This window comes from Crotalus tigris, unplaced genomic scaffold (genome assembly GCF_016545835.1).
Source record: "Crotalus tigris isolate CLP2741 ecotype Arizona unplaced genomic scaffold, ASM1654583v1 scf7180000017814.3102382, whole genome shotgun sequence".
Taxonomy (NCBI): domain Eukaryota; kingdom Metazoa; phylum Chordata; class Lepidosauria; order Squamata; family Viperidae; genus Crotalus; species Crotalus tigris.
Window position 1 is genome coordinate 1,467,632 of NW_024096652.1, and position 23,834 is coordinate 1,491,465.

The 23,834-nt window shown below is 42.6% G+C and overlaps 1 protein-coding gene and 1 long non-coding RNA gene across 6 annotated transcripts in view; one reads left to right on the top strand and one right to left on the bottom strand.

The window, feature by feature from the left end:
- RAB37 (RAB37, member RAS oncogene family) overlaps positions 1 to 23,834 on the top strand; it is a 92,775-nt gene that overhangs the window by 59,933 nt on the left and 9,008 nt on the right. For 2 of the 5 annotated variants that reach the window (XM_039342867.1, XM_039342871.1), the window contains exons 3-7: positions 11,922 to 12,032; positions 18,085 to 18,126; positions 19,726 to 19,792; positions 20,471 to 20,523; positions 22,486 to 22,551. In XM_039342867.1, the coding sequence (XP_039198801.1) occupies positions 11,922 to 12,032; positions 18,085 to 18,126; positions 19,726 to 19,792; positions 20,471 to 20,523; positions 22,486 to 22,551 (339 nt within the window). Of the gene's footprint in view, positions 1 to 2,801; positions 3,137 to 11,921; positions 12,033 to 18,084; positions 18,127 to 19,725; positions 19,793 to 20,470; positions 20,524 to 22,485; positions 22,552 to 23,834 lie in introns of those variants that run through there. The other 3 variants (XM_039342868.1, XM_039342872.1, XM_039342869.1) reach the window with 3 other exon arrangements.
- LOC120307761 overlaps positions 11,973 to 23,834 on the bottom strand; it is a 52,930-nt gene continuing 41,068 nt past the window's right edge. The window contains exons 4-6 of the long non-coding RNA XR_005556637.1: positions 23,185 to 23,317; positions 12,974 to 13,103; positions 11,973 to 12,109 (exon numbers count right to left, since the gene is read on the bottom strand). This is a non-coding gene — a long non-coding RNA (uncharacterized LOC120307761). The remainder of the gene's footprint in view (positions 12,110 to 12,973; positions 13,104 to 23,184; positions 23,318 to 23,834) is intronic.

The following is a 23,834-nucleotide window of genomic DNA, read 5'->3' on the forward strand; positions in this document are numbered from 1 at the left end:
ATTGCCTTATTTTTCCTACTTAATTCTTCAGGAAAAAGAGTTGGAGAGATAGATTATCTTGAAAAGGAGTCTCTCCCTTAGAGAAGTCACTTCAGGGTCTACCAACACAAATTGGCTGTAATGGATATGACATACACACGGTTGCTTTCCTGACTTATAGGGAAGGGGCCACAGAGATAGGTAAGCTTTGCTAGTCTTCTCCTAGTGCACAATCTCACATGAGGTTAGACACATCATGGAGAAAGTGGGCACAGATTCTGTACCCCCCAAATTGTGATTATTGTCCCTGTTAGTGTGATTGTGTGCTGCCAGAGCACTATTAAAGAAACAGTTTGAGTTCAAATTCATTTAATTTGAACAGATTAAGTGTGCTGTGGGACATGACTATTTCCAGAGAACAGGAAATGTCTTTATTATTTGGGGACTTGTTTAAGAGATGGTAAAATACTAAAGTCTAAACCTAACCCAAAGATAGTAAACTAGTGCGAAATAGACACATTTCTTGAACGTCTGCCCCTATTCTTGTATTAATCAATAATAAAATTATTACTTATTCCATTTTTTTTCTTTTTTCATGGAAAGGTAAAATGGCTTCAAGGAGTGGATTCAAGCAAGAATTCCACTGCTGCAGCTCTGTTTGAGGGTCAGAATCCAGTTTAAATTGTCTCTATTTGATCTTCATTCTACAGAACAGTTTCCACATAGGTCATTGGGAACCTGAATTGTTTTTTTTATGCAACGTCCAATGTTCCCTTGGATCAGAACAGTACTATGTTTCCTTGTCATTTGGAAAATGCAACTCTCATATTAAAGTAGCCTCACTAGAGCTTAAAAAACAAAGCTCCTGTTTAAAAGCTCTTTCCAAAACCAGGAAACCCCTTAAAAATCTTGTGACTCTCAGTTTTCCTCTCAATATTAAGTGTGTCCTCCTACTTGGTTTATTAGAGGGGAAAGATCTGATTCTGTTCATAGATGAACAGTTGAGTTCAGTGATTAAGCTTTGGGGGCTCTTTCAGTACCTAAAAGGGGAAAAAAATCAACAGGAGCCAGGGAAGTTGTATTTTATAAGTCACATGAGCAAGATTATAGCAAGGCAAAGAACCTCATTTATAATAGGTTAGATAATGAGATTATTGAAATAAGATAATCTTTTATCATTGAGCAAATGAATGAATTCCTGGCAGTTCCAAAATAAACACAAACCTTTTTGTTCCCTTCATCGTATTTAATCACTGGATTTTCTCAGATTAGGGGAGATTCAGTGAAATCTGAGAATATTTGTGGCATCTGATCTAATCTTTCTCAAGATATTGCTTTATTTCCAAAACATATGTAATTAAAGAATTCATTTATCTATAGAGGCCAGAGGTCAAACTATAGAAAAAAACCACACCTTTTTTTGTTTAGAAAAGAAGACTTCTACTTTAAGTGCTGGCTAGTTTCACAAATATAAATTCATCTGATGTGGAAATTATTCAACACATTGCATTTTAGATTTATGATTTTGGAAATTCCTAGAAATTTCATAACTTTGCTGACTGTGGGATGTACTACAAAGGACTATTATTGTGTGTGTGTGTGTGTGAGAGAGAGAGAGAGAGAGAGAGAGAGAGAGAGAATTCCACTGCTGAAAATGTGAGCTTTGAGTTCTCCAAAAAGCATGTGAGATTCCTTAAAAAGGGAATTATTCCAAGTTGCTATATGGTCCCATTTAGTTATTTATTAGATTTTTATCTCATCTTTATTACTTTGTAAGTAATTCAAGGCAACAAATATATATAATAGGTTACACAGCTAGCTTCATACCTAAGGTGAAACTTGAATGCATGGTCTCCTAGTTCCTAGGCCAGAACTTTAACCACTAGACCAGACTGGCTTCCATTTCCATTTTGCTCCTGGAGGGCACTGGTATTTGGCTTAGTGGCAGAAAGTATCAGAGGCACCTTCCTCATTTACTTATCACTCATGCCTGCTTGTTTCACTTCTGCTAAAATAAAATGGGAACTTTTCTGTATTTCTGCTTGCCATGATTGGGAAACTTTGATGTAGAAAACTGAGCCTTGCAAGGATTTCTATTTTGCAATTTGCCCCAAAATGTTGGTGTTTTGAAGCCCAGTTTTTCCGTTTCCCTGATTAATTTATTCTACATTGGTATATAATTATTATTTTTCTATCGATATCAAACCAAAGATATTTATCCAAACCAACTGGAAGCCCTGCTCTCATGATGAAAGCCATCCAGCCGTAAAGTGAAATAAACTAGTCTGTAATCCAGAAGAGCATTAAACCCATTTGAGAAATAGATTGTTGTGAATAGGGGTCTCTGCCACTGGATCATGCAGCCCCCTCCATGTCACCTTCTCTGTTCAACTGATCCCGCTCTCAAACTGATCCCTCTTCCAAAGTCAGAACACTGACTCTCTTTGGGGATCTGGTGCATATCAAGGAAGAGCCCACTTGGAAAGAACCAGTTTCTCCTGCCGCCCTATTAAGAATGGCTCCGGAGAACTGTGCCCAGGGACCAGAGCAGAGGAAAAAAACCACGTCCCTGAATGAGTGGCAGAAAAGTAGGGCTGAGTTACACGGAAGCAGGGCAAGGCATGTTGCAAGCACAAGGCAGGCTGTCCCGCAGCTACATCCTCATCAAAAATTCCCTTCTGAGCCGCGGCCTGATTGGCAAACCAACTGCACGGCTATCATTCATCTTGTACAATTACACACCCACACCGCTTCATTTGTGTTCAGCAAAATACGTGACCGTAAAGAAAATAACAACAACAACAAGCGCTGATGAGAAGACAAGTCCCAGGCCACCAGCGCCTCAGGCAGGCGAAAGCGCTCGCAAGTTTCGGGTCGCCCCTTCGGTCCAGCGCCGGCGGCTGGCTCGGGCGCTCTCCCTTCCCGAGCGCAAGAAAGGGGCGGTTCTGCGCGTGGGCAGGAGAGGAGGGGTAGCGGCAGCGTGGCCGGAGCTCTCGAAGCTCCCCCGGCAGTTCCTGCTCCTTGAGCGGGAGCCACCATGACCAGCAACGGAGCAGGCAGCGGGGACACCCCTCCGGCGCGCAACGGGCCCCCCGCCGCGCTTCCGGCCGCGGTGAAGTCTTTGTCGCTCGGCAAGAGTTACGACCTCTCCGGCAAGGTGTGAGCCTGCCCCGAATGGGCACCAGGGGGCACAAGAGAGGGCAGGGAGCGTGGGGGGGGGAGGGGAGGATCTTGGCGGCTGTCATCCCAGGCAAGGCAAGACGACCAAAGGCCAAGAGGCATCATAGTAAACACGCTCCCCCTCCCCAAATTGTCTTGGAGAAGAAGCGGGAGGAAGCTTAATGCCCGCCCCGCTTCACGCTCTCCCTGCTAGCTTCCCCCACCCAACGCCTCAGAAGGGTTCAACTTCGTCCATGAACTTGGCTAAGACAGAATAAAGGGGCGAGTCTCAGCACTCAGCCTAATTTGGAAAAACGGTGGTGGGGCGCAGGTCTGCTTAGAGACTCTCTTTCAGGCGTTTATTTGTAATCCAGATGATTATTTGTGAGGAAAAAAAGACCAAGGGCGTTTTTCTTCGTGTTTGACGACTGAATTATGATTTTAGTATTGCCATTCCTACCAACACTCAACTGTGCTCCTGCATCCTTAACAGATGCCTACCGGTAGTTGACAGAAATTCAACAGGTTGTTTTTTTAGATGGGGAAGAGCACTGGTAGGGACAGTATGACTGCTGAATATTTTTCCTGCATTCGAGGGGTTATAAATCTGCCCCTCGAAGTGCAGAAGCCCCTATGGCTTTGAAAATGGGCTCTTTTCTAAGTCCTGATGAATTCTTGGTTACAACTGTACTAGGCTCATGTTCAGGTCGAGCTCTGCCTCCATAGACGATACAGCTAGTCTTCGGCTTACGACCACAATGGAGCCCAAAAATTCTTTTGCTAAGTGAGACAGCCCTTAAGTGAGTTTTGCCCCATTTTACGAACTTTCCTACCACAGTTTGTTAAGGGACACACTGCGGTTGTTAAAGTTAGTACCACAGCTGTTACGTGAATCTGGCTTCCCCATTGACTTTGCTTGTCAGAAGGTCGCAAAAGGTGGATCACATGATTGCAGGAAACAGCAACCGTCATAAATATGAGTCGGTTGTCAAGCATCTGAAATGTGACCACGAGGTTGCTGCAAGGGATCGTAAGTGTGAAAAACGGACATAAGTCACTTTTTTCAGTGCCGCTGTAACTTTGAATGGTCGCTAAATGAACTGTTGTAAGTTGAGGACTATCTGTAAAGTGGTTCATTAAGGGCTGGAGCAGGATGATCACACAGCTTGATTCCTCTTTAGCAAGACCGCTTGTTTAAATCGATGCTCATTAAACAGGGTTGCACTGTTCTCCTTTGCAGCAGCAGCAGCTGTAGCTGTTGCTATTCAAACCACATTGGGAGGAAGCAGCTAAAGTGGGAAGCTAATCAGGAGACGCATCTGAGAAAGAAGCAAAGATGGGGGAAGGGTTTGGCAAGGCACTTCCTCACATTCAGAGCTTGCACAGATCTCCTCAGCTGAGATACGAACCCCAGCAATTGTGCTGCACGGTCGCTGTTTATTGGGTCCTGGCAAATACTGCCTATTCTATTTATGTTGCAAGTTATTTATTTCATTTATATCCTGGTGTTTCTTTGTGCCATCATAAGCATCCTCAGTGATGGCCCTGCAAAATTGCCTGCTTTGTGGTGAAGAACCAGCTTGTCCCAAGAAGGGAGCTGAAAGAAGTGTCGCTATAGCTAGCAAAGCGATTCTGTGAATGTAGCTAAGTATCTATTGCTTTCTCTTATGCAAGGAATTGTATTAGCATCAGTTTCCAGTGCTAATATTCGTGCTTCCATCAGAGCTGGACAGTAGATCAGTATTCTAATAAACAGAAATATGTGTGAGGGTACAACAGAAATCAAGTGAAGTGATGCACTTTTCTCTGTGAAGGAAGGACTGCTGCATAATCATGTTGGAAATTTAAAACATTGTTGGCTGTCTAATGACAAAAAACCACTGCCGAAAATGGCACAGGGACATGCTCAATAACAACTCAAATTATCTGCACACAATAACTGTAGTATCTTTCCTGGGGAGGAAAGCTATGGCAAATCTAGACAGCATATTAAAAAGAGAGACATCGCCCTGCCAACAAAACTACATATAGTCAAGGCCATGGATTTCCCAGTTGCAATGTATGGCTGCGAAAGTTGGACCATAAGAAAGGCTGAGCGCCAAAGAATTGAGGCCTTTGAACTATGGTGCTGGAGAAGACTCCTGCGAGTCCCCTGGACTGCAAGGCAATCAAACGGGTCAGTCCTAGAGGAGATCAACCCCGACTGCTCTTTAGAAGGCCAGATCCTGAAGTTGAAACTCAAATACTTTGGCCACCTAATGAGAAGGAAGGACTCACTGGAGAAGGGCCTAATGCTGGGAAAGATTGAGGGCAATAGAAGAAGGGGACGACAGAGAATGAGATAGCTGGATGGAGTCACTGAAGCAGTAGGCGTGAGCTTAAATGGACTCCAGAAGATGGTAGAGGACAGGAAGACCTGGAGGAACGTTGTCCATGGGGTTGCAATGGGTCGGACACAACTTTGCAACTAACAACAACAACAATCTTTCCTTACCATTACTGATTTTGTTCCTCATAGAACGAAGGTCCTGTGCTAGACTTCATTTGGACAAAAAAATAATAATGCCTGGCTGTATTTTATGCTTTGGAGAAGCAAAGGAGTGACTCCATTGCCTCCCATTTCCTAGTGAAAGTAATGTCTTGAGGGCATGAAGGATATTTAATTGCAGGGAAGACAGAATTCACCTCCTGCCTCAGCTAATGACTGGGCTCTCACATACACTAAACCATGTTTTTTTAAATAATAGATTAGTGTATGAGCCACAATTGGCTGGAGATATATTACAAGCTAAGCTATAGATATTTTACAACGTATAGGAAAGGTGAGTTCATATTACATATAGTAATCCTCGACTTACAACCACAATTGAGCCCAAAATATCTTGCTAAGCGAGACAATTATTAAGTGAGTTTTGCCCCATTTTACAACTTTTCTTGCCACAGTTGTTAAGTGAACCACTGCAGTTGTTAAGTTAATAACATGGTGGTTAAGTGAATCTGGCTTCCCCATTGACCTTGCTTGTCCGAAGGTTGCAAAAAGCGATCACACAACTCTGGGATACGGCAACAGTCACAATACATGCCATTTGCCAAGCATCCAAATTTTGATCACATGACCATGGAGATGCTTCAAGGGTCGTAAGTGTGAAAAAACTTATGTCATAAGTCACTTCTTTAAGTGGTGTTGTAACTTTGAATGGTCACTAAATGAATGATTGTAAAACAAGGACTACCTATACCAGTGATGGCAAACCTTTTTGAGACCGAGTGCCTCAAAACGCCCTGTCCCCGCTCCACCCCCTGCCCTGCCCCCGCTCTGCCCCCACCCCGCCTGCCCGCAGGGCCACTCACCGCCTCCAGGGCCCGCCGCAGATCACCCAGCAGCACCATGGAGGCCACGCCTTCTGCCCGTGCCCTGCAGCATCAACTGTGCGCAATGGGGCGTGAGGGCAGAGTCTTGCCTACACTGTCTGGCTGCCATGTCCTTGGCTGCACTGCTCCGCGTGGGCCACGCTCGGGGGGAAACTCTCCTCCAGGGGGGCTGTTGGTGAGGGGGTCGTGGGGGGAGGCAAGGTTGGGGCAATGGCACGTGTGCCCACAGAGAGGACTCCGAGTGCCGCCTCTGGCACCCGTGCCATAGGTTCGCCACCACTGACCTATACTAAAGCCAGGTTATGGATTGGCCCTATATTTTCACTGATAGGAATCAGGCTGCTGGAAGCAGAAGAAAACATTTTGGCTACCAGGTCTTTTGCAACCTTAAATCCAAAACACCCTGTTTAATGCTGCTTACTCAGTCACTCTGCTTCCAGATTCCTTCTGGCAGGGGATCCTTCAAAAGGATCATAGCCCAGCCTCCACCAGAGATCCCCACTCTCTTCCAATTACTCTAATGTAGCTGCCAGTTGTTAGTGGTGCTCTTTTTGTTCTCCAGTCAACTGGGACCTGGAACTGCTGCTGCTTCCCCCTCTTCCTGACACCCAAGAAAGGCAGGACGCAAAAAAAAGAGCAACACTGAGAAGGAGCAACAACAACAGTCAAAGAAGCTTTGCAAATTGGCCCTGGGTCCTGGGCCATTCCATCACAGCAATCATTCCTGGCCTATTCTATCTTCCTTCCCCCCTCCCCCCCCCGCATGGCACTTTCTGAGTCAGGTGGACACCAACTCCCATGGATTACAACTTCAGATACATTGTCCAACCTTCCTGCAAGGGCCTCAGGCAGGATAATCTATATCAGTGGTTCTCAACCTTTTTAATGCCGCGACCCCAACCGGTCGTAAGTCAAGGACTACTCAACCGGTCGTAAGTCGAGGACTACTCAACTGGTGCAGCACCGTTTGCAGAATGGGACTTTTGGCGGGCTCAGCAGGGCAGAGACAGCCTGGACAATTCCTATTGGCTTTTGAAAGCCAATAAAATTAGACTCTATTCAAGAGAGTCTATTCTATTGGCTTTCAAAAGCCAATAGAATAAAAGGGAGTAGCACAGCTAAGGAAAAGGGGGAAAAATGGCGGACTGCGTTGTTTAGCGACCCCCGTGAAATGGTCGTTCGACCCCAAATGGGGTCCCGACCCACAGGTTGAGAACCACTGATCTATATGGTTCTTCCTTGCATGAGTCCCTGTTCTGGGACTGGCTGCCATCTATTAAATCAACACTCCCTCCATAACAAAAATGCAGAGAGAGGACATTTTCTCTTCCCCTTTCTTAAAGTGAAAGTAGTTGTAGCAGTTTTCCCAAACTTGGTTCTTTTCAGTTAGGGTGTGTTGCAGCTTCCCATTTTCTCAGTTGTTCTGAATCTAAGCTTAGTTTGTTTCAGGATCCAAGTTGGGTCGATCACTGGGACCACCAAGTTTAGTCTTCTGAGGTTTCAGACTTGCGCTGAAGCCCATCGTCAGGGAACTCCTCTCTCACCAAATGTCTGTGAGAGAAGTTCCTTGAGGATGGGCTCAAGCACAAGTCTGAAAGCTCGGAGGAAGACTAAACCTTTGGTTGTGGCGACTGACCCAGATTGGATCCTGCAAAATTGTCCTGGGACACGTAGACTGGCCTTCTTTCCTTAGTTTGTTTCCTTTTCTTTTAAGAACTATTTTTCAAGTCTGGACAGCTAGGAGTCCAGTGTTTGTTGTTCCGCCAGGGCTGTTGATGCATTTTCCCCTAATGATTGCTGTTATCTCTGAGCTGGGTGCGCTGATTTTTTTTGTAGGAGGACAAATGCTGGCTAACCCACATTTCTCCCTGGGATAAATTCCAGAAAGGTGAGAGAGTATGTGCTCTCCCTTTGGTGGACCTTAAATCAGACATGTCAAACACAAGGCCCGGGGTTTCATGTGGCCCACGAAGCCATCCTGGAAACAGTGAGGGAACAGCCCCTGCTGCCTTGGCCCTGGCCCAGGCCGGCTAGGAGCCGATGTACAATGTTGTCATGGCCATCTTGGCACTTGCCCCAGTCTCACCCCCTTCTGCCAGAGACCCTCAGATCTGTCCCACTCCTGCCCAGGCCACCATAGGCACCCTTGATGCAAATGATGTAGAACTGGCCACGCCCACCCAGTAGGCCACACCCACTCCATCCATGCCCACCCAGTAGGCTGCACCCACTCTGGCCACACACCCCCAAGGGCAACCGCAATGCTGATGCGGCCCTCAGTGAAATTGAGTTTGACACCCCTGCCTTAAATGAAAACGCCCACAAAATCTTACACCACAATAAATCCTTAAGATGCCATATGGCAAGTCCTTTCTAACTAATCAGAATAGCCTCAGTTATTGCTTTTCCTTCCCTGGGGTAAATAGGGAAAAATGCCAACCAAGCTGGGGTTTTGACGCTGAAAGTCTGTTTGCTTAGAAGGAGTGGATACTGGCTTGCCTGTTTGCTCTGCTGTCTTGCAACAGAGGTGGGAAAGGGGCAAGAAAGGAAGAGAGCCCCAGAGCTTACGGATCTTCTCCTGATATTTGGCATGGATTATAATGATACCTCTCAGGTTTTGATCTAACCTAGGGGTGCGGGAACCTTGGCCCTTTTGTGACTTGTGGACTTCAACTTCCAGCATGGCTGGCTCGGGAATTCTGGGAGTTGAAGTCCACAAGTTATAAAAGGGCCAAGATTCCCCACCCCTAATCTAGCCCATGGATTCTTTGTATAGGGTCATAGTGGCGTCAAAGGAAATAGACAAAAGCCCATGGAAGAAGGAACTGGTTGTTAGAAATATACTTCAGATTTAATCTAGTGTATCAGCAACAAACAGTTTCTTCTTTCTCCACCCTTTGTCTATATAACATCGTAGATCAATGACGAATCTGATTCCAGGGAGGGAGGAAAGAGGCTGGGTGTGAACTGTGCCCTTGGGGATTACTTGGAGGATTAGTAAAATGTTTGGATTAGGCAGAGTTAACATTAGCTAATGGACTATTCCCTTGCATAGGACAAAGGTGAGGAGTGCAGCTCCCTCTGAGCTGAGGTTTCTGGCATCTCACTATGGCTTCCCAGACCATTGGGTGACCTCTCCATCCAACACGTTTCAGTGCATAACTACTGATCCTGTGCAAGTAGTCTCAGTGAAGACATGCATTCCCAGATAGGATAATATTCTGACTTGAGTGAACACAGCCCTGCTGACAGTGACCACTGAAGAGGATCCGAGGCAGCAGAGGGCAGGACTCCCATAAATGGAGCCAAGAAACTATTGTAGACTCTACAGAAGTTCCCTTAAATTGGAATTAATAATCCTAAGTAAGGAACTGTAATTATTATAATTCTTAAGCTGAGGAGCAGTAACTCAGAAGCAGTTAGAAGATTTAGGCCCTGTCATACTAGCTCAGTGCTTCTCAGCTGGCTGGGGAATTCTGGGATTTGACGTTCGCACGTATTAAAGTTGCCAAGGTTGAGAAACACTGTACTTCACTACCTCCTTGAGTCAGCTGCCTTGACATTTCAGGAAGATGCTGAAGTCCTTGAACAAGGCATAGGGCTCCTGTGCTTCCAGAGATGTAATTTGTCCAGCTAGAAGCCTAGCTAGAAGGCTAAGCAAAAGCACAAGCCGGACCATATGGCATGAAGTGTAAACATAAATGGGCTGTTTGTTTTCATTGAAAACAGCGGCTGGTTCTTAGAGTAGCTACAAGCTGATCTCCTTATCTTTTCTGGGGAAGAGAGGAAACACTGACAAGGAAGAGGTGCTTTTAGTAATGATGAAAATAAGGACAAGAAGTTAAGCAGAGTTTATAACCTTTCATCGCCGGAGAAAGATGTGTGGGGCCAGCTCACAAACGAACACCAAAGTCTCTCAGAGAAGCAGGATGGTGGGAAAGATTATCTCTCAAAAATGTTCACCTGCATGGGAGAACTTCTCTTCAGAGAGCACAATAGGAAGGAAGACTTGCCCCATCAAGCCAACAACTCTATTTCTGGAGTTCAGTTTCCACCATTGCTAGTTGTGCAAGGACTAGAGGAAAAATATGAAAATATAGGAATTTATTTTGCCAGGGCCCCAGAGGGATACCACCTCTTTCATTGAAAAGACCTGGGACTAGAAAGAGAGATCATGGATGGTTTTCCTTGAGCTAAACCTTCCTAAAAGATTTAGCAAAGTAGCCTCTATTTGGAAACATTTTAAAACATCCTTTTTCAACTTGGTCCAGATTTGTTTAATTTACATTACCACAATTCCCAACCAGGTGGTGCCTTTGGCAAACCTGGAGAGCATGAGATGGAGAAGTTTGTCCTACACCATCCTTGTAAGCTTGCTATAACACTAAAGGGGGAGATAAGCAGAAAGGGGTGCACGCTTTAAAGATTTCCCAAGTACTTGCCTTGGACTTCAGGCAAGCACGAGACTATTCTGCTATTAATCACAGCAGTCCACCTTTTTCACTCTTCTGCAAATCTCAACAAAACAACTTTAATGCAATGAGTTATATTAGGAAATTGGCTTCTTAAAGATGTGACATCTTTTCTTTCAGGCTCACACGGAATCCGGAAAAAAGTTGGGGCACTTTGATTAATACCGGAGAGGAGCTGTGCTTATAGGAGATCTAAACCAGGGGTCTTCAAACTTGGCCCTTTTATGACTTGTGGATTTCGACTCCCAGAATCCCTCAGCGAGCATGCCTGGGTGAGGAATTCTGGGAGTTGAAGTCCACAAGTCATAAAAGGGCCAAGTTTGAAGAACTCTGCTCTAAAGCATTGTTGTTGCTGTTTTTAAATTATCTGTTATAAGCCTTGTTAAGTCTGTGGCAGTATTTCTCAACTGTGGCAACTTGGGGCTTCAATTCCCAGATTTCCCAGCCAGTGTAAAAAGTCTACAACATCTTAAATTTGTCACTGTTAAGAAACACTTGTTCTACAGTGGCAAAAAAAAAAAAAAATCAAGAAGTTTTGTAAAAACGTTTTAATAATATTTATTAATCGGAAAAGGCGCTACCAGATTCCTGATTCTCTGCTAAGTTCTCCACATTGAGTTATGGCCAGTATTGATGGAATAAGACTGTTTTAGTAGAGCAGACAATGAATGACTCCCAGTCACAATGGCTAAAGTAAGATGAAGATTAGATATTGCCATTTATTTGTTCTTCTCTTTGTTGGCTGCTAGTTCTGTTTGCTAAATTAGATTACTGTTGACAGGAGAGAGAGAGAGAGAGAGAGAGAGAGAGAGAGAGAGAGAGAGAGAGAGAGAGAGAGACTCTCTTCTTTAATAAGGAAGCATGAGGGGGGGAAAAAACATGAATGCCAGTATAACCCCAACCAGCCATATTAATGGGCTTTTGCACCTCATCTTGTAGGTGATGCTGCTTGGAGATTCAGGTGTGGGGAAGACCTGCTTCCTTATCCAGTTCAAAGATGGAGCCTTCCTCTCTGGGACCTTCATAGCTACTGTCGGGATAGACTTCCGGGTGAGGCCACTATTAATTCTGGAGATAGTTTGCCACAGCAGAGAAATGTGTTGGGCATCCTGCAGTAGACCTTTGAGCTAAGCACAACACAGACGGAAGAACATTACATGGATGCAAACATTTGTCTTGCCTGGTTTTGGTCTTTCAGTAGCTGGACCAGGAGTCCAGCACATGTAGACCCAGAAGCCTCGTCCTATTCCTCTCTGCTGTGGTTGTAGTAAAAAAAAACAAAAAAACAACTCAATCCCAAATGGTCTTTCGTGCAATCTATCAATGGAACTCTGCCTCAGAGTTGTGGGCGTTCCATCACTGGAGGTTTCAAGAAATGATGGGACAACTATTTGTCTGGTTGTCTGTAAGGCAGGGGTCCCCAATCCTTGGGCCATTTTGTGGAAGTGGTGGGTGAGCGTGTGCATGCACGCACGGTCCCACTTGCATAAGCAGCGAGCGAGCACCTGTATGAAGCTCCATTTGTGAGTGGCAGGCATGTGTGCCTGCCACTTGTGCAAATGGAGCTGCGTGCACACGCTTGCCTGCCACTTGCATGAAAAAATCCTCTTTCTCCACCCACCCCTGCCGGTTCGCAAAGCCGGAAAGATTGGTGACCACTGGTATAAGGGCTCCTGCCTTGGGCAGCGGTTGGAATAGAACATCGCCATGGTCTCGTCCTGCCCTGTGAGTCCATTATTCTATCTTCTCTTCCTCCTTCATTTACACACACATACACATTTTCAGAGCTGCTGGTAGTCCTAGAGGGAAAGTTTCTATCATCTTCTCTCCTAGAACCTGTGTAGTTTTGGGATGGAATGTTTTTTTCCTCGGATGACAGTTGGGAAAAGTGCTGAAAGCCTCCCTCTCCCACAAACTGCAGTCCCAATCTGCACTATACAGGTCAAAAATCAGACATGTGAGTTGCTTGTAGACATTTAACACACTGTCACCTGTGGCTGTTGGAGTTTGTGACTGGAGGCATGTGTGATCAGGAACAAGGGACAGCAAAGGGACACGACTCATGCAAGGAATCAGGTTGGTTCCTGTTCCCACTGAAAATTAATCCCTGTGTTGTTGTGCCTAAGGGAGAGAAAAGGAAAAACAATGATGTCACATCATCACATAAATAATACGATTTATACAGTATAAATTGTGTCAGACTTACTTACTCCAAAGCTCAAGAGATGTTATTTCATTTAGAACTGTAAATTGTAAATGGAAAACGACATTTTATTGGCACTATTGGGTGGAAGTCAGCACTACAGGATTTTAAGTAGCTTTTTCAATATCTTTATTCAGATCCATAGCCAATAAAAGTATGGAGGACTAATAAAAATTGCATTCACTGTTTTTTATGCTGCTGCACTGTTATTAACTTCAACTTATGAGCATGTAAGCTATTCTTCAGATGCTCCTCCCATTGTTGAGTTAATTAATGGAGCACATCTGTTGCAGGATAATTCTAGCCAATTGTTCTTAGTTGGGTTTTTAAAAAATCCAAAATTGTGTTCTTTTCATGCCTTCTTACACCAGCATGCCCTCACTTTTGAGAATCCATTCATATGTAAAGCTTTTATTTAAAATTGTTCCTGTACTGTCTCAGCTCAGCTGATGTTCAAACTTTCGGAAGAACTCTTTGTTTCCAGACCTTTTAAAAACTTGTATAATTGAATAGGATCGATTAACAAGCCCTGGTATACAATGTAAAGATCCTCCAGAGAATTCCTTTTGGTTTAAGGTCAGCATTTCCAGCAGGCTAATCTTGTAAAGTGTTAGAGAGAAGTTTCCTGAGGATGGGCTCCAGCACAAACCCGAAAAGTCAGAAGACTAAATATTTGGTCCCTGTGACTGACCCAGATTGGATCCTGTCTTCATCTCTAGTAACTGTATGGTGAAGCTTTTAAATTCTGGAAGAATGCTTTTGATTAAATAAACTTTAGAACTTAAAAAAAATAGGATTGAAAACACTTTAAATGCAACTTGTTACATATTTTTGATGATTAGAATTAAAAAGTAATAATATGAAGCAAGCATTTAATTCCCTTCTTCCTCTTGGCAGCTAAACCAAAGATATCTCAATACTGGACCAATATTGGTCAAGCTCTTGGTTCCTAACGGTAACAGACAGGATGGTAAAAGAATGGTAACAGTCAGGTTAATTGTTGTGTTTTTAAAGATCTCTAAAATATACTTTATGCATAACTGGGATATCTTTTTCCAAGGATTAGTATGCATTTCTTTGTTATGTGTGATAAATACGGCCAATTAAAATTATCTCAATTTGTAGGAAACATGATAAGCTCACAATGGAATGTCAGATATGTATGTACTAGATAGGTAAAATTTTTGTTTGATGAATTAAAGAGGAAAAAAATGAATTATATGTTACAACTAGGTCAGGGTAGGCAACCCAAAACACTCAAAGAGCCACTTGGACCCATTTCCCACCGAAAACAAAACACCGGGAGCCACAAAACCCTTTTGATATCTAAAATGAAGATAACACTGCATATATCCTTTTTTACCTTTATTATAGGTGTGTGTGTGTGTGTGTGTGTGTGTCTGTGTTTGTGTGTGTATGTATGTATGTGTGTGTATGTATATGTATATGTGTATATACATACAGACATACACACACAGGTAAAAAAGGATATATGCAGTGTTATCTTCATTTTAGATGTCAAAAGGGTCTCTCTCTCTCTCTCTCTCTTTCTCCATCCCTCTCTCTATCTGCCCTTGGTCTGCCAGTTCTCTTCCCCCATTCCCCCCCCCCTCTTTCTCTCTCTCCCTCCCTCCCTCCCTCTCTCTCTCTCTCTCTCTTTCTCTTTCTCTCCCCCCTCTCTCCCTCTCTGCTATCTGCTGCTCACCTGGCAAGCTGACTTCAAGCTGCTCTCCAACAAGCTCAGGGGTAGGCAACCTTGGCTCTTTTATGACTCATGGACTTCAACTCCCAGAATTACTGAGCCAGCATATCTGGGCTAGCTAGCTCTCTCCTGTCCTTCCTGCTTCCTGCAGAGACGCAGCAAAGGGAGGAGCTCGCAATTGCCTCTTTCTGTCTCTCTCTCTCTCTGCAAATGGCAGAGGAGGCTGGGAGCCACAGGGGAAGGCTCAAAGAGCTGCATGCAGCTCCGGAGCTGCAGGTTGCCGACCTGTGAACTAGGTAATGTGGTACGTATTGTCTTTCTCATGCTTAGTTTTCTGAGACTAATTAAAACAACCTATTCAGTCATTATATTAACTATGTGGACAATCTAGGTTCAGCTGACTTCCTCCAAATGGGTAAATTCTGGAATTCCCAGTTTATATGGCCAATGATAGCTCCAATTCATCTGGAGAAGACTATTGGGAAAGAGTAACTGGTCCTAGGAGACTGTTAATAATAGTTTAAGAAGAATATTGTAATAATTTGTAATCTTAGGCCCTGGGCATTTTAAAGCAAAGCAATAAATAATTTGAGGAGATGCTTCTAAGCCAGGGGTCCTCAACCTTGGCAACATTAAGACTTGTGGACTTCAACTCCCAGCTCTGTTGGCTGAGGAATTCTGGGAGTTAAAGTCCACAGGTCTTAAAGATGCCAAGGTTGAGGACCCCTGCTCTAAGCTTTTTTGCACTTCAAAACAATGTTTTGGTTCTGGTTGTGCTGAACCAAATCAAACTTTTCCATATCATGTCAAATTCACATAGAGCACATTATTTTCCTTTCCCTCCCAAAATTATATTAGGTAGCTATATTCTATGTGCATTATAATGAGAAGTGTGACAGCCTCTGAGGTTGTCCAGACAGAAGCATAAACCATGAGTAGCAATTCTAACTTTATTGTAGGGTTATAGAAACAGAATCTTGCAAGTCTGAAAACATTTCTGCCCCTTCTGATATAGTTCCCATGCCCCCTTTTCCTTTTGAGGGCTAAGATATCTCTTGCATGACTATTGTCTAAGCCAGTGTTTCTCAACCTTGACAATTTTAAGGCATGTGGACTTCAACTCCCAGAATTCCACAGCCAGCATTGCTGGCTGTGGAATTCTGGGAGTTGAAGTCCACACGCCTTAAAATTGTCAAGGTTGAGAAACACTGGTCTAAGCTGTGGCTCTTCCTCCTGTTTCCCAAGCACATATGCATTACAGTGTCTCCATATCTTCATGCTAAAAAACTAAAGCCTCCCTCAAGTTGAGCTGGACTCCTGGTGATATCATGGCTGCGTTCATCTAATTTTCTTAGCAACAGCACAGAAGTGTTTTTCCACTGCCTTCTTCCAGTATTTTTCCCACTTCACAGTGTAGCCTATAGAGTCTTCCTAATGGTCATCCTTGACTTGGCTTGGCTTAGCTTCTCGAGATCAGCCATGACTGGTACTGCTATCCGGTTGGCCCCTATGATGTTAGGATTCCCCCTAACTCATCAACATATTGCAGTTGTCTGCCATTCTCACAAAAGAAATATATGCAACAGTATACTAGCATCACCGTGTCTTGTCTATTTAAGGATAAAGGTGCTTGCTCCATGCTTGCCTTGTAATCCTAAATGCCAGAAGAGGAAGGCAATGTAGGGAGAATTGATGGGTGAAAGATGGAGGCTTTCCTGCTTTTTTTTTTTTTTTTTTTTGAATACCCTGTTCCATTTTTTTTCACCAAAGTTGCTCCAGAATATAAAGGATGTGGTACATAGAACCTTTTGTGTTCCTAGGAATTCCGAAACACTTCTCCTCGAATTGTGCTAAAGCAAAGTGGCTCCAAGCTCATGTGGAGACACCTGGGAGAAGTTTTTGAAGCAGCCACATGCAGACAATGGATCTGCTTCAACTGCTCTGAAAACTTTGCAAAGCTCATAGGTTAAAACAGTTAAAGAAGAGGAAATAATAGTGGATGAATAATGAAGGTAATGGTGATGATGAGATTTGACACTTATATTCACCTTCATTCATGAGCATTTGTGTCCCAGGCCTTTTGGAACTCGAGAGAGATGATATGGGAATATCCCTTCATTTTATTTCCCAAACGATAATCTTATGAGCTGTAGTAGGCTGAGAGAAAGTGATATGGTCCAAAATTCCTCAGTGGGTTCTATAATTGAACAATTCTCCTGGTCTTCCAGGACCACGTTTGTTATCTATTGTGTGCTGCAGTTATTCTAAATAACTTGTGGAGTCTTGGCCTCTATATTATAATCATTATCTGATTAGTATGGTTTGGGACAACACAAACCCTTGAATATAGTAATGAGAACTTACAAAGGAAGATGCATCTCCCTTGTCACTGTGTTATAGCTTAGTATTTTGATTGTAGATTTTGTAGCAAAAGACATTTTTGCATACTCTGTCCAACTGACTCTTTTGTTTCTTGTTTTTAGAACGATGACCATGTTAGTTTAGCACAGCAAAAACCACTTTTGACCCTTTAAAGCCTTAAAAAATGTAATTGTATAAGCATTTACGCATCACGTTCCACTGATCCGTGAATACTTGCACATCTAAGTTGCCACAAATGTAGTATCAGAAGTTGTGCTAATTTCTTTGTGTCATGAATGATGAAAAAGAATTAACAATGAAACTCTCCAGCACTTGATAATCTATAAAATATTATTTGCTATTAGTGCAGTCATCATTACTTCAGTCCAGAGTTGATAAAATATACTATATGCGGAACAAATTTAAGGTATTTTAATTGTACCAATAGTTACTGATAACCAGCTTAACAAGCATTGTGTTGGATGATAGGATTGCTTTGCATGCAATCCCAGTAAATATGATACCTCTGATCCTCAAATTGCAGGCAAAGAGGAATGACTAAATATACAATATTTTGTTAGCAGATATGCTGCTTACAGTCTTGCCAAAAATTTCAGTGCACCAATTGTGCCAGCAATATGCATGAAGCTTATTACCTTCTAACTATTAGCGATTGTCCCATGAAATTTTAAACTGGGAGTTATAGAAAATCATAAGAAAGGATCTTAGCTGCTTGTTTTCTCACAGGTGATCTAAAAAAACCCGTAAAGCTGAATATAGAGTTCCTCTTGTTAATTTGCTCTTTATATAAATGTGGGTTGTTTTTTTTCTTACAGAATAAAGTGGTGACTGTGGATGATGTAAAAGTGAAACTGCAGGTAGGTCTGCTCGATACACCAAAGTTGCATTTCCTGTGAAGTCCTCTAAATAGGTATGCTTGCTCCATTTTTTTTCTGTTCTGAAAAAGGCCTCCTATACAGTATATTCAGTTACTGTGAGACAAGCCATTTTTCTCCATTAAAAGGCTTCAGCTATTACATTTCTGCTTGGCATGTGGAAGTAAAAGCCATAGATGTGGCTGACTTCCAAAGAAATCCTGCTTTCCAACAAAGCATTCTCTGTATCGGCTCCTTGCTAATCCCATGTGGCAAAATCAGTCCTGAATCCAAATTAAAATGGAAACAGGAAATCCGTGTCATCCAAGAACCCTTGAAGTTAATTGGTAGCTGTTTGCTCAGCACTTTTTTTTGGGGGGGGGGGAGAAGTTTGCTACCGACTGATAGATGTATTCAAATTTTATGCCACATCGTATGCCTCCCAGAATAGTTGCAAGATGGGCATGTAACTTTTATTTGATTAATAAAATAAATAATAAATAAAAATAGGTTGGGCCATATGGCTCTGGGGGTGGGGGAGGAAATGGTTTTCTAGGTCGCAGATGTGCAATAAAAAAAAGCCTGCTTCCTGAATCCCATCAGGGGATGTAATTTAATAGGAACTGGTCTATACACATTTTGTTTCATTATGTCTGTCTATCTGTCTGTCCATCCATCCATCCGTCCGTCCATCTGTCTGTGTACCTATCTTCTCTATCTATCATCTCTGTCATCTATCATCTCTGTCATCTATCATCTATCTATCTATGTTATCTATCTAGCATCTCTGTCATCTATCTATCTTATCTATCTATCTAGCATCTCTGTCATCTATCTATCTATCTATCTATCTATCTATCTATCTATCTATCTATCTATCTATCTATCTATCTATCACCCATCTCACAGTCCAAGGTGACTCTGACCTTGACACTATTGAAGATGGGTCACCTCTTGAATAGCCATTGATGGTGACCAGCTTCTTGAATTGCACCTGCAAGCTGACTGGCAGCAAGTGAAGCCTGCAGAGCAGGGATGTGCAGCATTTCACATTCATTCCAAAAAAAGTGCTTCAGAGTTCACAGGGATACAAATGCAGCATCTATCTACAAGTCTTCAACCCAGTCATGTCTTTTTCTGTGAGACGGGCTATATTTGCGTACCTGTAAGTTCTGAAACATTTTTTCCAAATTAAATTCAATGCATTGCATAGCCCTATTTGTATATGAACCATTTTATACATTGGTATTGATGGTGTGGATCTGAGACTGTGAAATAAGTTATTTATTTGCACATTTCTGTGCAAAAAAATCCTATTGGATCTATGAGATAGTTGTATTCAAGTCTTTTACATTTGCATCATCACTTCTATATGCTGAATTGAATTCTGTAAGTGCTACCATGTAGTTCATTTTTATTCTCTTATTTGGAAGAACTATCTTGGTTCTAAACAGACATAATTCAGAGAACTATCCAGGAATATCGTTTTGCACGTACTGTCTGTGAATTTTACTTGCACTAATATTTGTTTTACATCTGGGTCTCTCTAATGGAATACAATGAAGACTGTTTCCTTGGTTTTCTGTCTTTGCCTTATTGCAGATTTGGGACACGGCCGGTCAGGAAAGGTTCCGGAGTGTAACACACGCGTACTATCGTGATGCACAAGGTTGGTGCTCTAGAATGCTGCCTTCCTTCATCTCAGATTGAATCAGAGTGGGGGTGATAAACGGAGTAGATCTTTCATTGCTCAGATCTAATACCAAGTGATAATGCCACTGTTTGATATATTGTTCTATATTTTATATATAGTACAATCTATATTGTTCTCTATATTAGCAGTGCGCAATATTTTGAGTTCGAAATGGCCTTTGGGAGTGTTCCAAGCTTAAAACAAAACATATGTGTGAAATAAGGTTTGTTAAGAGCAAGAAGAAACCAACTCTGAATATTTCAATGGAATGTTTTAAGGGGATTAATTTGTATCAAGCTCAAAACAAAAAGAGGTTTTCTGTTTTGTCTGCATCCTACTATATTTATGACATAGCTCATCTCTTTCCCTTCATCTTTGTATCTTCCCTGAAAGATACATGCATCTCATAGGTACTACATTGAGAATAGCTGGTATAGCTATGACTTGTGTATAATCAATGTTGGATTTAAAACCCTTCCATTGAGCAAGGATGGGAAAGTGCCTGTGGATGGAGATTATTTAGATAATCCAAGTTCAGGATAGAGGGATTCATAGTTTGAATTGATCTGTGTGGCCCCATGTGTGCTTAATAGCTTCATAATTTTAGAAAATTACAAAATCATCAAATAACACATATTTCTCTTTCTTTTCCAGCTCTTCTCCTCCTTTATGATATCACCAACAAAGTCTCCTTTGACAGTATTCGGGTGGGTATTTCATGCCTACTGTTGATTCAAGATGGTCCCCCAGCCCTTGCTCACACAGGAATCAAACAGCAAGCTAAAGTTGTAATCTGATTAGTAAACATATCCCTGTTTGAGCTGTTCTTGTGTCTCTGTCTAAATCCACTGGGCTGTATAGAAATCAGCAAAGAGACAAAAAGGATCACCTGCACTTGAAAAGCCAAGAAGTTTAAAAGATGGGAATAAAATATTTTCCATAACTCAGTACTGATCGGAGGTGCAATTGCTCAGTGGTTAAACATGTTGGGCTAGTTGGCTGAAAAGCTGACAGCCCAAGTTCGAGGCCCGAGCATTGTGTGACGCCTGTTACTTGCTCCAGCTCCTGCCAACTTACCAGTTCAAAAGCATGCAAATGTGACTAGATAAATAGGTACCACTTCAGTGGGAAGTTAACAGTGTTCCATGCACTTCGGCATATAGTCATGCCAGACACATGACTATAGAAATGTCTTCAAATAGTGCTGGCTGCCTTGGCTAAGAAATGGAGATGAGCACCGCCCCCTAGAGTCGGATAAAACTGGACAGGGAAAAGTTTTATTTTTTTACAGTACTGATATAAACTTTACTTGGCATAGAAATATGTGTTATATCTCTGTGCTTTACACTTCACAAAAACATCCCTGCCCCATAGAACTAGCAGACTACAAGTTGTCAGCGGGGAGATGAAGAAGAAAAAGGAAAATCAGGCTAAATACAAGAAGAGATATCCATATGTATTTCATATTATTTGCAATTGGTTGTCAGGAATATATGGGCACTTGCATATAGGTGGCATGTTCTTGCTCCAAATCTTCAGAATAAATTTTGAAATACTTTGCAAATCTAATAGCCAGCATACACAAAATGCTGAGCAGTCAAGAGCTGATGGCTAAGGAGATTACAGAAATGGGTGTCCGGATAGGACTCTGTTCCTGATTCTTGTCCTACTTTAGGCTGAGTGATAGTTTGGAAAATGGGTAGGAGATCTGTGAAATGTCTGCCTCCTGGCCAAGTAGACGGTTCTAAGGATAGCATGGAACTCTGGTACATTAAGCTCTGTGGGGATTATGGGAAGTCTAGGACATGGGTGTAATTTTAAAGTTTCTTCTAATTGGAAACTGCTCTCCAAGCCACAGCACATCTGATGCAAAATTGGCTCAATTGCCAAAAGGGACTGTGAGCATTGTGCCCTTCCAGGAGCAACCCAAAACTGTGTGAGACTAAGAGGTCTTCACTGGAACATCTGGGATGCCTATCCTGAGAATTATTTGAGTTACTTCTTATCAGAGCAAGAGGATTTGGCTTATCTCTTCACTGCTGAAATGCTGAGAGCTCGTGTAATTCAGTGGTTGGGTTCAGAAACTGCACTAAACCACGGATTGCTTAATTGTGCTACACTGAGCAAGCCACATAAGACATAAGCCAAGATGTCTAGTTTAATGAAGAGAAGGATGAGGGGGGGCATGATAACAGTGTTCCAATATCTCAGGGGCTGCCACAAAGAAGAGGGAGTCAAGCTATTTTCCAAGGCGCCTGAAGGCAGGACAAAAAGCAATGGGTGGAAACTAAGCAAGGAGAGAAGCAACCTAGAACTAAGGAGAAACTTCCTGACAGTTAGAACAATTAACCAGTGGAACAACCTGCCTCCAGGAGCGGTGAATGCTCCAACACTGGAAGTTTTTAAGAAGAGACTGGACAGCCATTTCTCCGAAATGGTATAGGGTTTCCTGCCTGAGCAAGGGGTTGGACTAGATGACCTCCAAGGTCCCTTCCAACTTTATTATTATTATTGTTGTTGTTGTTATTTACAAATCACAATGGCTGAGCTGATAAAGGCAAACAAGCAACAAGACGGCAGGACAGGATGAGTGAACTCATTCAAGTCTTGATGTTTGGTGTTTCTTCTCAGCTATGTTTCATCTCATCACATTCAACATTCCCTTGTAGGCTTGGCTCACAGAAATCCATGAATATGCCCAAAAGGATGTGGTTATCATGCTTCTAGGTAATAAGGTATGTAACTTTGGGTGGGAATACAAATTTGTGGCATCCTACAGACACTTTCTAACTTGTTTGACCCTTAATAGTCTCCTTGTGAGAAATATTTAATCATAGTGTGCTTTGCATAATTGCCTGCTGTGATCAGCTCATAACCCAAGATGGAAAAACTTGGATCTTCCTGAGGTTGTTGAATTACAAACCCAAGTCAGCAGAGTTAACTTGCGGTTCAGCAACATTTGGAGAGCCATAAATTTCCCCATCCCTTTTACAAAGGAATTTTTCAGTCTGCTTTATGGCTACTGCATGAAGAGGCTTCCTACTCTTGGGGGTACATTATGAGTTTTCTTGGGACTGCTATTTATTTCTCAGTTGCTTCGCATGTTATAGTTCCCAACTTTTCAGTAGATCAGATGCAGTTTTCTAACCTTGCTGAGAATTATATTTATTTATAAATAAATATATCTATATGCTTTCATGGCATTGTAAGCTACCCAGAGTGACTTTGGATAGAGAGATGGGTGGCATTTACTAAATAAATAAATAAACAAACAATAGTTCTGTAGCAGATCTGTGCAGTCTTTCAACCAGGTGATTTGGATCCAGTCCTTGAAAGCTGCAAAGGAGTAGCTTGTTAGCTTAGCTCACCTATTGGGAGGCTTCACAGGTGACATTTCCCTTGGAAGAGTTGCTGGAAAGCCGCTTGTGGAATGATTTGCAGAGGCTTGTTCCAAAGCATTAGCAGAAAATCAAAATGCATGAAATAACATTTCTAGGAGACCTGGAATCAAAACAATTTTTTTTTCAACCAGTGGAGCCAAACAGGCATGAAATATAAGACTCTTGAGACATTTCTTTTTCTCAGACCAATATATCCAAGATAATGCAGGATGACATTAGATTGTTTTCTGAGCAAGATGGTTCTCAAGAATAGTGGGACAGATAACACCAAAGCAGACTTGCTAACCCTTGGATTACTGAGAACATGGATGGGCACTTCAGGGAAGCAACAGTGCTTGTACTTTTCCAGGATTCCCTGGAGCCCCCTTTTTTAAATGGGCTGCCAAGCCAACTAGGGTCATCAAACTCCTGCAAGCACCAGCTCAGTAAAGCATATTCCATTAAGTCACCCTTGTTTCCTTCAGATGATGTGGTCCTCCAACTCTCCAAGGGCCAATTTGGCCTAGTGATTAAGACACCCGGTTAGAAACCAAGAGATTGTGAATTCTAGTCCTACTTAGCTATGAAGGGTAGCTGGGTGACTTTGGGCCAGTCACTCTCTCTTGGTCCAGCCCACC